The sequence below is a fragment of the Oncorhynchus keta genome, chromosome 14, assembly GCF_023373465.1.
Source record: "Oncorhynchus keta strain PuntledgeMale-10-30-2019 chromosome 14, Oket_V2, whole genome shotgun sequence".
Lineage (NCBI taxonomy): Eukaryota > Metazoa > Chordata > Actinopteri > Salmoniformes > Salmonidae > Oncorhynchus > Oncorhynchus keta.
Window position 1 is genome coordinate 28,812,327 of NC_068434.1, and position 14,853 is coordinate 28,827,179.

Consider the following 14,853-nt stretch of genomic DNA (forward strand, 5'->3'; position numbering starts at 1 on the left):
ACTGTTTAAAACGTTGATATTTCTGCTGCTTGCATAAACTCCTACCTTCCACAGTAGTACGAGGGGAAAAAGGCTACCTAAATATGTATCAATCATTCTGAAAGAGCTAGTGTTTATTTGAGAAGCAGACGTGAGAGAAATACTCTGCGTCAGCAAAATGTCCGTTGTCAAAACTTGCTTTTTGAATTTGTGCAGAGACACGTGTCCTTAGAAATCGGTTACAAGGTGCCTGGTATCCTCCTAATGCATGCTTTAATTCCACATTACGTAGAAATGAAATACCTGGGAAGGTGGAAAAGACATTAGTGAAAGTAAAGCCTGAAAAGAAGGGTCTGGGGATCTCTATGGCAGACTGGATTAAATATTAATGTGTCTCCTGCTAGGACACAACAGATACTCAAATCATGGCTACTGCACATCAGTTCATTGTGTTCACACATTGGGCCCTGAATCGTTCATTTTCAGAAAAGCCTCAATGTTGAAGATGTTAAAGGCCCAGTGCAGTGAAAAATGTGATTTCCTGTGTTTTATATATATATTTCCACACTATGAGGTTGGAATGACACTGTCCAATTGTGAAAGTGTTGATAATGGCATTTTAGTGTATGAGCTGTTTGAAAGGAACACTTGAAATTTCTGCCTGTTTTGGTGGGATGGAGTTTTGGCAGTAAAAAAAGTGAATAGACCAACAAGAAAGACAGTTCGTACTAGAGGTCGACCGATTATGATTTTTCAGATCCGATACCGATACCGATTATCGGAAGGACCCCAAAAAAAAAGCCGATACCGATTAATCGGACAATTTTTTTGCTTTTTTGTAATAATGACAATTACAACAATACTGAATGAACACTTATTTTAACTTAATATAATACATCAATAAAATCAATTTAGCCTCAAATAAATAATGAAACATGTTCAATTTGGTTTAAATAATGCAAAAACAAAGTGTTGGAGAAGAAAGTAAAATGCAATATGTGCCAGGTAAAAAAGCTAACGTTTAAGTTCCTTGCTCAGAACATGAGAACATATGAAAGCTGGTGGTTCCTTTTAACATGAGTCTTCAATATTCCAAGGTAAGAGGTTTTGGGTTGTAGTTAATATAGTATTTATAGGACTATTTCTCTCTATACGATTTGTATTTCATATACCTTTGACTATTGGATGTTCTTATTGGCACTTTAGTATTGCCAGTGTAACAGTATAGCTTCCGTCCCTCTCCTCGACCCTACCTGGGCTCGAACCAGGAACACATCGACAACAGCCACTCTCGAAGCATCGTTACCCCATCGCTCCACAAAATCCGCGGCCCTTGCAGAGCAAGGGGAACAACCACTCCAAGTCTCAGAGCGAGTGACGTTTGAAAAGCTATTAGCGCGCACCCCGCTAACTAGCTAGCCATTTCACATCGGTTACACCAGCCTAATCTCGGGAGTTGATAGGCTTGAAGTCATAAACAGCTCAATGCTTGAAGCACAGCGAAGAGCTGCTGGCAAAACACACGAAATTGCTGTTTGAATGAATGCTTATGAGACTGCTGCTACCTACCACCGCTCAGTCAGACTGCTCTATCAAATCATAGACTTAATTATAACATAATAACACACAGAAATAGGGGTTTTTGGTCATTAATATGGTCGAATCCGAAACTATCATTTCGAAAACAAAACATTTATTATTTCAGTGAAATACGGAACTGTTCCATATTTTATCTAACGGGTGGCATCCCGAAGTCTAAATATTGCTGTTACATTGTACAACCTTCAATGTTATGTCATAATTACATAAAATTCTGGGAAATTAGTTCGCAACGAGGCAGGCGGCCCAAACTGCTGCATATACCCTGACTCTGTTGCAAGAGAAGTGACACAATTTACCTAGTTAAAAGAAATTAATGTTAGCAGGCAATATTAACTAAATATGCATTTTTTTTAAATATATACTTGTGTGTTGATTTTAAGAAAGGCATTGATGTTCATGGTTAGGTACACGTTGGAGCAAAGACAGTCCTTTTTCGCGAAAGTGCACCACATCGATTATATGCAATGCAGGACACGCTAGATAAACTAGTAATATCAACCATGTATAGTTAACTAGTGATTATGATTGATTGATTGATAGTTTTTTATAAGATAAGTTTAATGCTAGATAGCAACTTACTTTGGCTTCTTACTGCATTTGTGTAAAAGGCAGGCTCCTCGTGGAGAGGCAGGTGGTTAGAGCAGAGCATTGGACTAGTTAACTGTAAGGTTGCAAGATTGAATCCCCGAGCTGACAAGGTCAAAATCTGTTGTTCTGCCCCTGAACAAGGCAGTTATCCCACTGTTCCTAGGTCGTCATTGAAAATAAGAATGTGTTCTTAACTGACTTGCCTAGTTAAATAAAGATTAAATAAAGATGTAAAAATAAAAATGGCCAAATCGGTGTCCAAAAAAAACAGATTTCCGATTGTTATGAAAACTTGAAATCGGCCCTAATTAATTGGCCATTCCGATTAATCGGTCGACCTCTAGTTCGTACTCTTTGCCAATAACAGCTAGTTTTCTGTTTTTACCTACCCACTCAGACCTATCCGCGACAGTACTAGCTACATTCTTGTTTGAGAAATTTTTTAAAACCATTTTAATTTAAAATAATCACAGTAAGATACATAATTGTTAACCAGAAATTATTTGAGATAAAAATGGCTGCATCGGACCTTTAAATAAAATTTATGTTGGTCATTTCAAAAACACAGATACTATGAAAAAGCACATTGTCATCATTCTTTTTTCACAACATTGAATATATTTTATTTTAGTTTTCTGTTCTTTTTCCAAGTGCACAGACACCATAAATCATTTTGATATATGGATATAGGTTGCCAGCATGTCATTAACTGGTTTATAATATCTATAGACATGTAGTAAAGATGTTAATAAGAGAATCTGATAATCAAATGAAACATACATTTGTCAATAACTGTTATGTTGTAATATTAGTAATTATCTATATCAGTAGGTGCTTTTCCTTTCCCATGTAGTTCCTAACAGCAATAACTCCAAGGAAGACTGAGTACTCCCACCAGCTTGCTACTGGACAGGATGGGTCAACTCCCAAATCAGGGTAGCGGACCCATCCTAAATTCATTAGGAGGGACCATCCAATCCCCCACCTCATTCCTCTTGAGGAAAAATGGGAAAGAAAAACAGCAGTAATGTACTCTGGGTGACATCCACTTTCTAAAGAGAAGAGAAACCAGCCTCTTTCGCTTTTCAATCCCCATCAAAGTGGAGTAAGAGGAGGGACAGCGTTCCCCTACTCGCCGTCATTAATCATGACTTTCTGGGAGCAAGCGCGTATTAATTTCTGTCATCCCAAACATCACTGCATATTGTTATGGCACGGCTTAGTCCTCATTCACCACCAGACGTTACCCGCTTGTCCTGGCTGAGGGAAGACTATGACGGTGTGGCTATGTTCAGAGCAAGAGGCCTTTATCCCTGGGGCTCTGACACCAATTAAGCCATTTTACCAAGAGAGGAAAACAGGACCTGCCGTTTCACTTTAACATGAGCCATCACCTAGCCTTTGGCCACTTGCCACCTTTCCGTTGCTTCAGCCCACAAAAACGAACTTCTAGGAAGAAAAGGAAAGGTACATTTAGAGTAGTCTTATACATTCACCAACCAAAAAGAAAATATGACGATAGAAGTGGAAGGGCTTTTCAGTCCCTTGTATATTGTTTTAGGAGTAAAGATAGTAATTCTGAATCACTCAATAATATAAGGTTTCTCTGTGTTCAACACCAGGAGCCAATAAGTTGCCTTTAAAAACACAAATACGAGGCCATCAAGGAGTTTCAGTGAAATGATTGATGCTATGTTCCATCTGACCTGGCAAATATTCAAAATGTTCTGTTCTCATTTTAATGTTAAGTAAAAAAAGACTATCAATTGATAAACAATCTCTGCCCCTAATAATAGTTAATAATGCAAGGTAGTACCATTTAGTGATGACTTCAAAACTGGCCATCCAGATGCCTTCAGACATTTACATCTGCTTTTAAGTTTTTAATGTTGCCTTTTGGCAGGCAGCAGAGTGGGGCTTGTCAGGGCAGGGGCAGAATAATGCAAGGTTTGGTATGAATTAAATATTAGAAATCTTAACACAGCAGCCAATAAGAATTATTTGCCTTATTAAAGCAGCAGAAGACGCTGATTAAATTTTCATTGCATTGCAGTCTTTTTCCCATTTCTGCCTTCAATATATCATTCTAATGTATGAACCGTGTAGAACAATGGCTTGTGGAACAATAGAAGAAGGGATTCAATTACAGATGAACAAATAAGGAGAGAACTTTAGAAAACACCTTTTGTGAAAACAACACATGTGATGAGGGCAGAAATAGACAGCAATAACAAACACATTGTTCTGTTTTCTATAATAGCTACATAACGTTACTCAACATTGTACAGTATGTGTGTGATAACACGGATAATGATTTGAAGCCTTGCAATGTTCAAATGTTAGAACTGCTCAAATAAAATCGGTAAATCTAATAATCTCGATGAAATTGAAAATGCCAACACTTCTCTGAAGGAAAAATGACCACCTGTAAGAGTTCCATTCACTATACCCTGTTACTGTATTACATGGATAATATGATATGTATCATCAAACCTCTAAAGATGAGTCAGTCAATCATAGAATAGATCAACACCAAAACAAATAACATCCAAATATATTTCCTGTAATAGCAGAGGGGCCCCTCTTTACTAAAAAACATTCTGGCATGTTGGTTGTCCACATTTAATGTGTATGGGGAGTAAATGAACATCAGGCATCTATTGCCCCATGAGAAAATATATTCTCTGAAACACTGGAGCTAATGAAATGAGGACCTATAAATAGCAGTATCATTACCAAGAGAGGACTTGCTTTGTACCAGTCTCTCCATCTGACACTCTTTATACTAATAACACTCTATGGAAATATTGTTCCACCCTCTAATGATACTGCGTTAAAACATTAAGACCAGGATTGGACTCAGATAAAGAAACTATAGGAAACATCCGGTAACCAAACCTTTGCTCTGTTTCTAGTTGTATCGTTCATATTACTGTGTAACAGTCTGCCAATTGCATTGGTCCAGTGTCTCTGTTACCTGACCTGATCTGTGATTAGCTCTTACTCAATCAATATCACTTATCGCTCCATAAGATACATTCAGACTATTCCTCAATGGGCTTGAACTGAATAGTACCAACACAAATCTGGCATACTAATGTATACTTATGACAACATCAATAAATAAACATAAAACTAATTGATTTAACAGAATTACTCGCTGTTCAATCTATATCTGACAGGAACCGTCCAGCAAGGTGAGCATGGGTAAATGGTCATTTTATATTTTGCTGTGGTTGGATGGCTTTTCAAGCTTTTATGCTTTCTGACAAAATTATTGATGACAACACATCACAAATTGTACTTATGTCATATGCATGTCAGGGGAAAAGCATAAAATATTGAAAACAGCTGTGGCTGGCTTAACATTCACTTCATTGAATGAAAATGTAATGTTTCATACTAAGCACAATTTGGTTAACCTGCAAAGAATAGCTGACAAGTCAAAGGTGATATTGAATTTATCAGCCGGTCTCTTTCTGGTCTGAAGGGCGCACAACTCCAGTAATATATTAGAGGAGACGCCTCGCTAACAGATGCCAGGGTCCTGATGGGGAACAAGCTACCTCCATGTTGCAAAAAATGTCTCCAACATGAACATAAAGCACCAGGAAACGGGGAAACATTATGACATCTGACCACTGGAGAGGAGGGCCTAGCTATATGCAATGATCACAGGGAAATAAGTGTGTTAAAAAATAGATTATGATCAGTTATACAGGGGTTGAACATCTTGAATTAACTAACATGACAGACAAAACTTATTCCCATTGACAAAAAAAAAAGTTTTGAAGCCAGCTGAATTAATAAAGTCCAATGAAATTCCAATAACAGAATTCTGTCTATGAGGTAATATTCTACATGTTCATATTCACTGTATTTTCTTGAATAACAAAGAATGGAGCAAACCCGAACGATCTGAGGTAGAAAGTAATTAAATGAAACATGAGCTCATCTCCAGAGTTGAGGGTGGGGGTGCAGGGACCACATTTATTAAATGAGATTAGCAAATATAAGACAATGTCATTGATACCCAGACTGGGTCAATGTGGGAGGAGCCTTTCTTCCTGATGGATGAGGCCGAACAATGCTGAGGAGGATCTGAGAGATTTATTCTAATTTTCTTTTCTATTATTCATCACGCTTCAGCAGCATGTTGGTTCAGGTGGGATACTCTGTTTGGTTAGCTGAGAGAGGGACCAGAACACTGAGGATAATGGAGTGCACAGAAAGCAAGCAAGGGCCATGCTGCTCCAAGCTTTACCGATGTCAAACGTTTCAATCAAGCTTTCCCTTTTGCATCCCGAGCAGCCTCTCCTGGCTGCCACCGCCTGAAGATAACTATTTCACCAACTGTACAATTGAGAAATGTTGCAATTAACCTACTAAAATATTGTTGGAGGATGCACATTTTTATGCCAGTTGCCATAAAGACTAATTGGTATAATGTATGGGCAAAAATACAATTATGGGCTGCTGTTCGCACAGGAGCCCACAGAAAATGCTTCCAGCTATAGAAGAGGTAGCGAGAGAGGCAAGCATAAGATGGGGTCTGTGTGAGTACAGACGGAGGGTCATCAGCACCAGCAGGTTATCGTATCAAAGCACCTCATTCAGATCAGAATCAGATTCAGGTGCTGTTATACTGTTGCAGTCGGGAAAACAAAATATGACAAATACTGAGAGAATGTGAACATATGACATTCCAGATTCCCTTCCCCATCGATACTGATACGCACCCCACCTTTTCTATTTTCTCTCTTTATCATATGTTTTTTTTCTTTGCTGTTAGGAGAAAGCAGGGGATTTGGGAGCTGCTTAGATAACCTCCCCATCTTCCAAATCCCCTACCCGCTGCAGAGGAAGCACAAGTAGCCCTGCCATTGAGACGGCCAGGAACCCAGCTGTGAGCGAGCCATTCTGCCGAGCGCTATCTAGTCGCTGCAGCCGCATCACTGAGGCACTCTCGAATAAAAAGCATCCAAAAGTCAATTGTCTGTCTGTTGAATGGATTTCTGTTCCACGGCATACATTGACTGTGGTATTTTGCACAAATCAACACTATAAAAAGCAAAGGGTAAAGAACAAGGCAGTCTTCACAAATATTGACATTTGATCTTGGGCCATGGTAAGGATTGTAACACTGTTAACTTCATTGTTTTCTCAATTTAATATAACTATAATCATAATATTCATAATAATCATAATGGCATGTCAAATTAACAACAAACTAGATTTAGGGGTCTCATTAACTCTTTGTCAGGGAGCTTTAAAATGAATGTTCCCTAAAGGTTTGACAAACGTTTACACCCTCAATCCTAACTATATTTACTCAAGGTAATGCTTTTAGTCAGCCTTGCATGTGGTTAATTACAACCTCAATCTGAAAGTTACTCAGCCAGTCCACTGTTCATAACCACAGCATGCACATAGATGAACTAACAGACAAATACTGTGGCATGTTCAGCAGTGGTATCAGCAGTATGAGGAGGCTAACATGTCGGCTAACCCTACCCCCCTAGTCAGATACTGTAACTAGTCTTTCTAATCCACTGCTCTACACACTGGATCTGGGCATTTATCAGCCTGAGCCTCCTGCAATCTCCTACCTCTCCAGACCAGACCTCCCATTTCTGAACTTGATGAGTCAAAGGTCAGGAAAACAACAAGTCAATACACAGCCAGGAGGAGTGCAGTGCAGCTGAGAGAGCTGTGGAGAGGACTAAGCCTCTGTGGCGCGCTGTGATTTAGCCTGTAATAGTTTTCTGTAATCTCTTTCTATTGATTAAACCTCACATCAAAGAGGAGTGCTTTTGCAGAACCTTTCCTTTTCCTGGTCAGAAATACCATATGGAGGTAATCTTTCACCTTTGTTATTCTTGCTGCTCCCGCTGCTGATGCAAGCCTCGCTTCCAGGGCAAGAGAGAGAGGAGAGGAGAGAAAACAAACTCAGCACAGAGAAACTACTGCAAAACCCATCTGATTAGCACTGAGGTCTCATGCCCTTCCTCAAGCTACAGTAAAAATAAAAAAACTGCAAATGTATCTTTTTAGAGTTTACTTTTCTTTATCTACCTCTGACATGCTGGGCACAATTCAGAAGATGTGTGGACAAAAGGAATGTGTCGAAGAACAAACACGTGTCCTCATTTGCAGATTGCTGGTATCAAACATGATGAGTGAGAGAGAAAATAAACAATGGACAATAAAAAGGTAAAGAATTGGAGCAGTTTCAGCAATATCTCACATTCAGCTCATTGAAATGCAAAAACAAGAGAAAGTGAAAAAACAAACCCCTCCTGCTAAAAACACTCAATTTACTGACAGGCAAATGACTTCATGCTGCCACTTAATCTAATTTCTTGCATAATGCCCCCTAATTAGCATATCAAAGTGAATTAATATTTCTAGGGCACTAGCGATGAGGAAATCTGCTCTGGGTCTACAATAAGAGTAAGAAGAGTGCCAAAATTCCTCTGAACACTACAAATAGTCTGTTCACCAGTCAAGTGCATCCCACTTTCTTTCCCAACCACACAACACGGGCTACTGAGCCTCCCCCCACCGCCATGCACCAAGTTCCCTAGTGAGTTTCTGAGATTCTAGGTGAGTTAAAATGGCCTTCTTTACTTCTAACATACATATGAATGTAAAAAAAAAGAATGTTCTGCACAGTATTGAAGCATATCCTGTAAACATAAAGTAGTTACAGCCATATTTGTTTGCTGCACTGCTGTCAAATTCATGGTTGGATATGGTTTTCCCCGGATGGGATCATTGGGTGGCTAAATGACATTGAGATTATGTGCCAGTGAACAGACATGAAAGGAGCAAACAATCCCTCTATATGATGCCACGGGGGCATGTGAATGACCCACAGTGGGAGAGAAAAACAGTTTGGTTAAGAAGGCCACCAGACCAGCTGAGCTCTGTCAATGGCTAAGAGGGGGAAGGCTGTGACTCCAAACCGCAGAATAACCACACACACACTCACAGACAGACACACTCTCTCACACACAGAGATATATGCACATACACACACAGACAGACACACACATCATCCATTACCTCTTCAAACAGTTGTAAATCCAAGTATGTTTGCTGTCATTGTTTACATGGCTACAATACAAACACTTCAGGTTTGATTTAGCCTGTTTCTATTTACAGCTGGTACAATGTGATCCAAGAATAATAATAAGCATTTTATATTTTCAAAGATTTCTCTCTCCTTACATGTACATTGTACTAATTGCATTTAATTGTATTATGAAACTACTGATAGTTATATTACGTATATATTGATACAGTATAATTAAATAAAGCACTGGATTATCTGATTAAAATTAGATCAATAATGTTGATATGTTAAAACACACACACACACATCTCAATTCCAAACTAAAACTGGATTTAAATTCTCAATAGTAAAAACAAAGACTTTACAGCTACCCCATACTTCACACAGCACACAAAACACATACTGATCAGAGGGACTGGGATAGAGAAAATGTACAACCAGAAGCATTGCTACACACAGGCTTTTCCAAATTGAGTGCTCAAACAAAGTAGCACAGAAGTACAGTATATTATTTACTGGTTTAGTTCTTGTGGAAAATGACATTGAAACAAAGACCATCAAAGGGATTAAAGAAGATTACAACAACTGGAATAGTAAACAAGCTCATTTAAATAATTAGCATACTTAGAGACTCTATTTCTCATGCATAATTAATTTGATATTTAATGTCATATAAAATATAAAAATGTCAAAAGTAATCCAACATGTGCCCACGGAGATAAATCCTACAGGTGGGGTTTAGATCTGAAAGCGTGTAGGGATACATGCATATCGTGTGTGTTAATACTAATGCATGGATTAATCTATGATGCACACTCATACAGTATAAAACATACAGTATACTCACAGTTGCTCACACATCGTTACATAGAGCTAAAACATCCAGTGATCAGTGATCATGTTCCCCCTTTTTCTTACACAATCACTCTCTCACTTTCCCACTTTCTTCTCGACAGGCATAAAGAATACCTCAAGCAGGCTAGGCAGCCACGAGGGCCCTTCTCCTGCCCCTGCAGACACCTCCTGTGGCCGAGAAGTTCATTCAGTTTTATGATCTCACCCAAGTCACTTCTGCTTATAAGCCACACAGAGGCCATGAATCTGACACCTCGTCACTATTTAAAAGCAGTAGCAAATGAATGTCATTTAAGGGGTTTCTGTATGATAGGCAACTTTCAACTGAGTTTAAGAGTTTACCGGTATTTGACAACTGTCATCCCTCTCTCTCTCTCTCACTCTTTTAAATGATACCAAAATACCAAACGTGGCCTTGACCAACATGCAGGGGAAAATGCCAAACGCTTGCACCACTGTTGTAATACTGTCTTTTCTAGTCATAAACGACTGGAACTTGACATAATATGATTCACCATTGGTATCGAAGATCACAGTTCACTAGCGAAAAGTGGACAGCTTATAATGCTTCTGCAACCGCTTGATATAGAATAAAACATTTCAATTAACTTGAAATTATTTAAATGTTAAATACATAAAATAAAGTATTGTGTATCTGAAACATTTTACTGATGGCCTACCTACACTTCAAGTCATGTCAAATATTTAAAGGGCAATATAAATGTCTCTGTTGGCCCCTGTGATGTCAACTACAAACGAACTGGGACAAGGATAAGATCCAGATACTGAGCGCTCTCCCTGTCTCTCTGTGTGTGGAACCAGACACAGGATCATACATTCTATGGTATCTATGTGTGAGTGACTTTGAACAACAAATATTGAGTAAATATTGTGGATAAAAATGAAGAGCCTCTGCCTTTTACACTGTATAAAGTATCCCCCAGAAAATCAGCCACACACCCTTTAGCAATGACTCAACAGCAATATTTTTAATACGTTTTCATATAGGCCGTCATTGTAAATAAGAATTTGTTCTTAACTGACTTGCATAGTTAAATAAAGGTTCAATTAAATATTACAAATATAGACACTTACAATAGTGAAAATTATAATTTTGTATATTGCATTGCGGTACAAACACATCTTTGTAATAGGTTTATATGTGAGAAGTTGACTAGCACTAACCTCCTTTTGGCTCATCAACATTTTCAGAAGTATCCTATCCACAACGACTGGTCTAGGCTACCTACCCTAACAAAAGCGTATTCAAGATGCACACCGTCACATCACTGACTGTAGCATGTGGTTCGTGTCTTCTTATGAGCAATCTCCTTTCGGCAAAACCCTCAGGCCCACTAGAAAGACTTTGGGCAAAAAAAACAGAAGTGAAAATGTGCATTATAATAAAATAGTGTTCTATCGATGTATGGTGTTTGATTTGCTGTGATGTCAGGATTGCATGGCATTGCGACGCACAAGAACGATTCATAAGACAGGTTGCACAATTAGTATGCTAACCTTAGTAGCTTGTGGATTTATCATGGTTAGAATTTGAAAAGGGTCCACAATTGTTCACTCATGCGCTCATGCAGACTGGCATGCACAAACTCACTCACACAGCCTGTACACACACACAATAGTGTTGTTTGGGGGAAGCCTATTTAACTTTTTGAGTTTAACTCATCACCTTGTAGAAGGCTACTAAGGACGACCAAACCAATTTCCTGTTTAAAAAAATATACCAATCTTAAATCAAGTCCTATTTTCTAACAATATATTAACCCTCATACAGTTACTCCTTCGTAGGCTGCCCATTTGTATTAGGAAATTAATATTAATGTGGGCAAGAGACTGGTTCTAAAATCTGTGTCCCCACATGCTGGGCAGATATTTGAATATTATGTTTTCTATTAGGCTACACAATGCTCTTATATATACTTTCCACAGTATCATTGCACTTAGCTTGTCACGTTAGAAACGGCTGGCTCTATTGATCGTCTGAATGCTTTATGTGCGTTACAGAAGGCAACAATGGTTAGACTCGTGCCAATAATGCCAATAGTGATCCATCCTTTGGACAGCAAACCTCATTAAGCACGAGATTACAATCTAACTGACTAAATATAGGATTAATAATTACCATCACTGTTGGCTATACTTTCCATTTTAATAAAAAACGAGATGCATGGCGCTGAAACGGCTCATATAATGCACATGGTGTGGTGTAGCCTAATAAAACCAAAGCAAGTGAATTTCCTTTATTTATGATAAAATATGGAGGAATGTTACGCACCTCATTGTCCATTCCACCCCTATGTAACCATCGGACAACAACCCTATATCAATTTCTACCTGAGAGCACCGAAACCTTTTTGCGGAGATCTGCAGATGCTTCTCAAAGGCTGTAACGTTAACCATAAGCGGAATTTTCCCATTTAAAATGTCATAACGGACGGGAGCTGATTCTGTCTCCCGCTTGATAACTTCGGATAAAGCTGCCAACGGGGAGAGTAAAGATGGCGGTGTGCAAATGCGTTGGGGCTCAGCAATGTTGCCTATTGATACAGTCCTCCTGTTGTTACATCTTCCACTTGAATTCATGTGAAGTCTTACCTGTTTTCTCTTTGATCTCGCAGAGGACGCTGAAGAGTGCAGGTTTCATTCTGTGGCAGTTCAGTCCATGTTTCCTGTTTCAGTTTGAGACAAGAACCAACATTGAAATATAGTCACTATAACACCTCAGTTGTTAAAACTTTTGAGATGATAATGTGTCTTTGTTCTTTACAATAACGTCGAGGTCTTGCTCATTTTGCACATGTTGACATGCATCGCAAAGTTGTAGCATAAACAGTGATTTGTCAACACGAATGACGATGGATGCATTGTTTGTTGAAATGCTATTTTGTAAGACTTCAAAGTTTGTTTTTAAAAAGTTTATTAGTAGAAAATGCTCAATTGAAACTAAGAGTGTAGGCCTACATTCAAAATGGTTGTTATTGGTAAATAACTTAACATGGAATTAAATTTGGACATTAGCCAACGTTATTTTTAAATATCAGGAGTTACTGTAAAACAGTACTTTACAAATACGCATCAATGTTTACAGGAGCCCCAACCTACCAATTCGCAGCATTATATGTAAATGCAATGTAAAGCCTGCACTTTGCACATACAAGTTTTTTTTGCCTCCCCCCCAGCCAGAAGCAAGTTTCAAAACTATTAGAATTACTGGGTGACAGGTGTTACCTTTTTAATCTACATTGGCCCCTGCAAATAACTTTGACCATGGGATTGCCATATGGATCAGCATTTTATAGCCAGCCTTTTATTACATGGATGTTAATGTTAATTAGCTATAGTGAGTAATGGTGCGTAAAGTGTTTTGTAAAGAAAACATATAAATGAACCAACTTTGCTTGCGCCTCGTCCAGACTTTGGTCAGTAATGGTCATTATTTGATGCAGAATGTCACCGATATCTTGTTTTCTCCCATCATCTATCCCATCGTGTCCATGTGGAGGCGGCAGTGCCATGCCTCCTTGTATCGAGTGGCCAGCCAAGCTGACACCGCCGAGAGCCTGCATGATCCGGGCTTGTTCGTCCATAGTCAGCCGAAACAGAATCACGAAGCCACACAAATGGAAACTTGGCTTGAAAAACTCACATACAAAAAAACAACTACAACATGTGTTGCGTTAGAGAGCTGTATATTGCTGATATTGCGTTTACGCGTAGCCTATAAGAAAAAATAAATAGGCTAACGTTAGTACCGGTAATGGTATCAATATCGCGTGTCCAAGTAATCACTTTCTTGCAATCTTCCTTCTTTATGCACGGTCCGAAGTGTGAGTATCTATAAATGTTTTTGTCCGAAAATACATATGCTATAATTGTTCAAACTTATTTGTCAAAATGACAGCCGCTGTCCCTCGTATCCTGCAGGAGTCCTCTTGTCAATTCGTCTTTCTCTTTTGAGTTGACGAGTTGTGTATGATTGCTCCTTGCTGATCTGTCATTTATTAGTCGTCTTCTTTTGATTATGTTTCCTCGTACAATTCCTCTTGAAAGTGTTCAAATCCCCATTATTGTCAGCAGGAAACAAAATATCCAGTGAAAATTAATAATAAACATGTGAATGAAAATATAAAAAATAGAACACTTAGGCAGTAAATTAGTAGGCCTATCTGCTACCTGTAAATGTATTGCAATTGTTTTTTTAAATGTTTTGCATTAGTGGAAAAATTATAGAAAAAAAGAACAGCGAGAAATTAATTAGGCTACACGCTGTAAAGCGATGCGCAAAAATATCTGCCTGCTGAAATTTATGAGCGCGAGCCTCTGCCTCTGTGTGCTTTATGTTGTTTGATGGCAGAGGTAGTGAGCGATTGAAAGTGTGCCAATGCCACTCACTCAGTGCAAACGTGTCAGAACAAGAGCTGGAGAAAAAAAAGACAACATCGAAATACAAATGCACGCTCCGCCCATCAGAGGAGGGGTCTATATTCTTGTCACTTCTCTGGAACCCCGAAAGCTAAAATTCTAGTGCATTGCTTGAGATGGTGATTATAATGACGAAATAACGGTGTAGTTCCACTTGTCGTATGCCTCACAAGTGCACGTGCACCAAAATACTGTCATTCCATTAAATGCATAGGCCTAATCAGATCTTTATATAGTTTAATACAGAACTGATAATGAATTGCACAGACTTTTTCCTTTTCAGGGCTATGGTATAGTCATCTCTACCAAGC

At 38.7% G+C, this 14,853-nt stretch overlaps 1 protein-coding gene across 6 annotated transcripts in view; it reads right to left on the reverse strand.

Annotated features, from left to right (window-relative positions):
• The window catches only part of pbx3b (pre-B-cell leukemia homeobox 3b), a 99,713-nt gene extending 85,092 nt beyond the window's left edge, over positions 1–14,621 (reverse strand). Inside the window, exons 1-2 of one of the 6 annotated variants that reach the window (XM_052461456.1) lie at positions 13,514–14,621; positions 12,716–12,789 (exon numbers count right to left, since the gene is read on the reverse strand). In XM_052461456.1, the coding sequence (XP_052317416.1) occupies positions 12,716–12,789; positions 13,514–13,707 (268 nt within the window). In that variant the 5' untranslated portion in view covers positions 13,708–14,621. The remainder of the gene's footprint in view (positions 1–12,715; positions 12,790–13,513) is intronic. The other 5 variants (XM_035785517.2, XM_035785509.2, XM_035785511.2 and 2 more) reach the window with 5 other exon arrangements.
• Between the last annotated feature and the right edge of the window lie 232 nt (positions 14,622–14,853).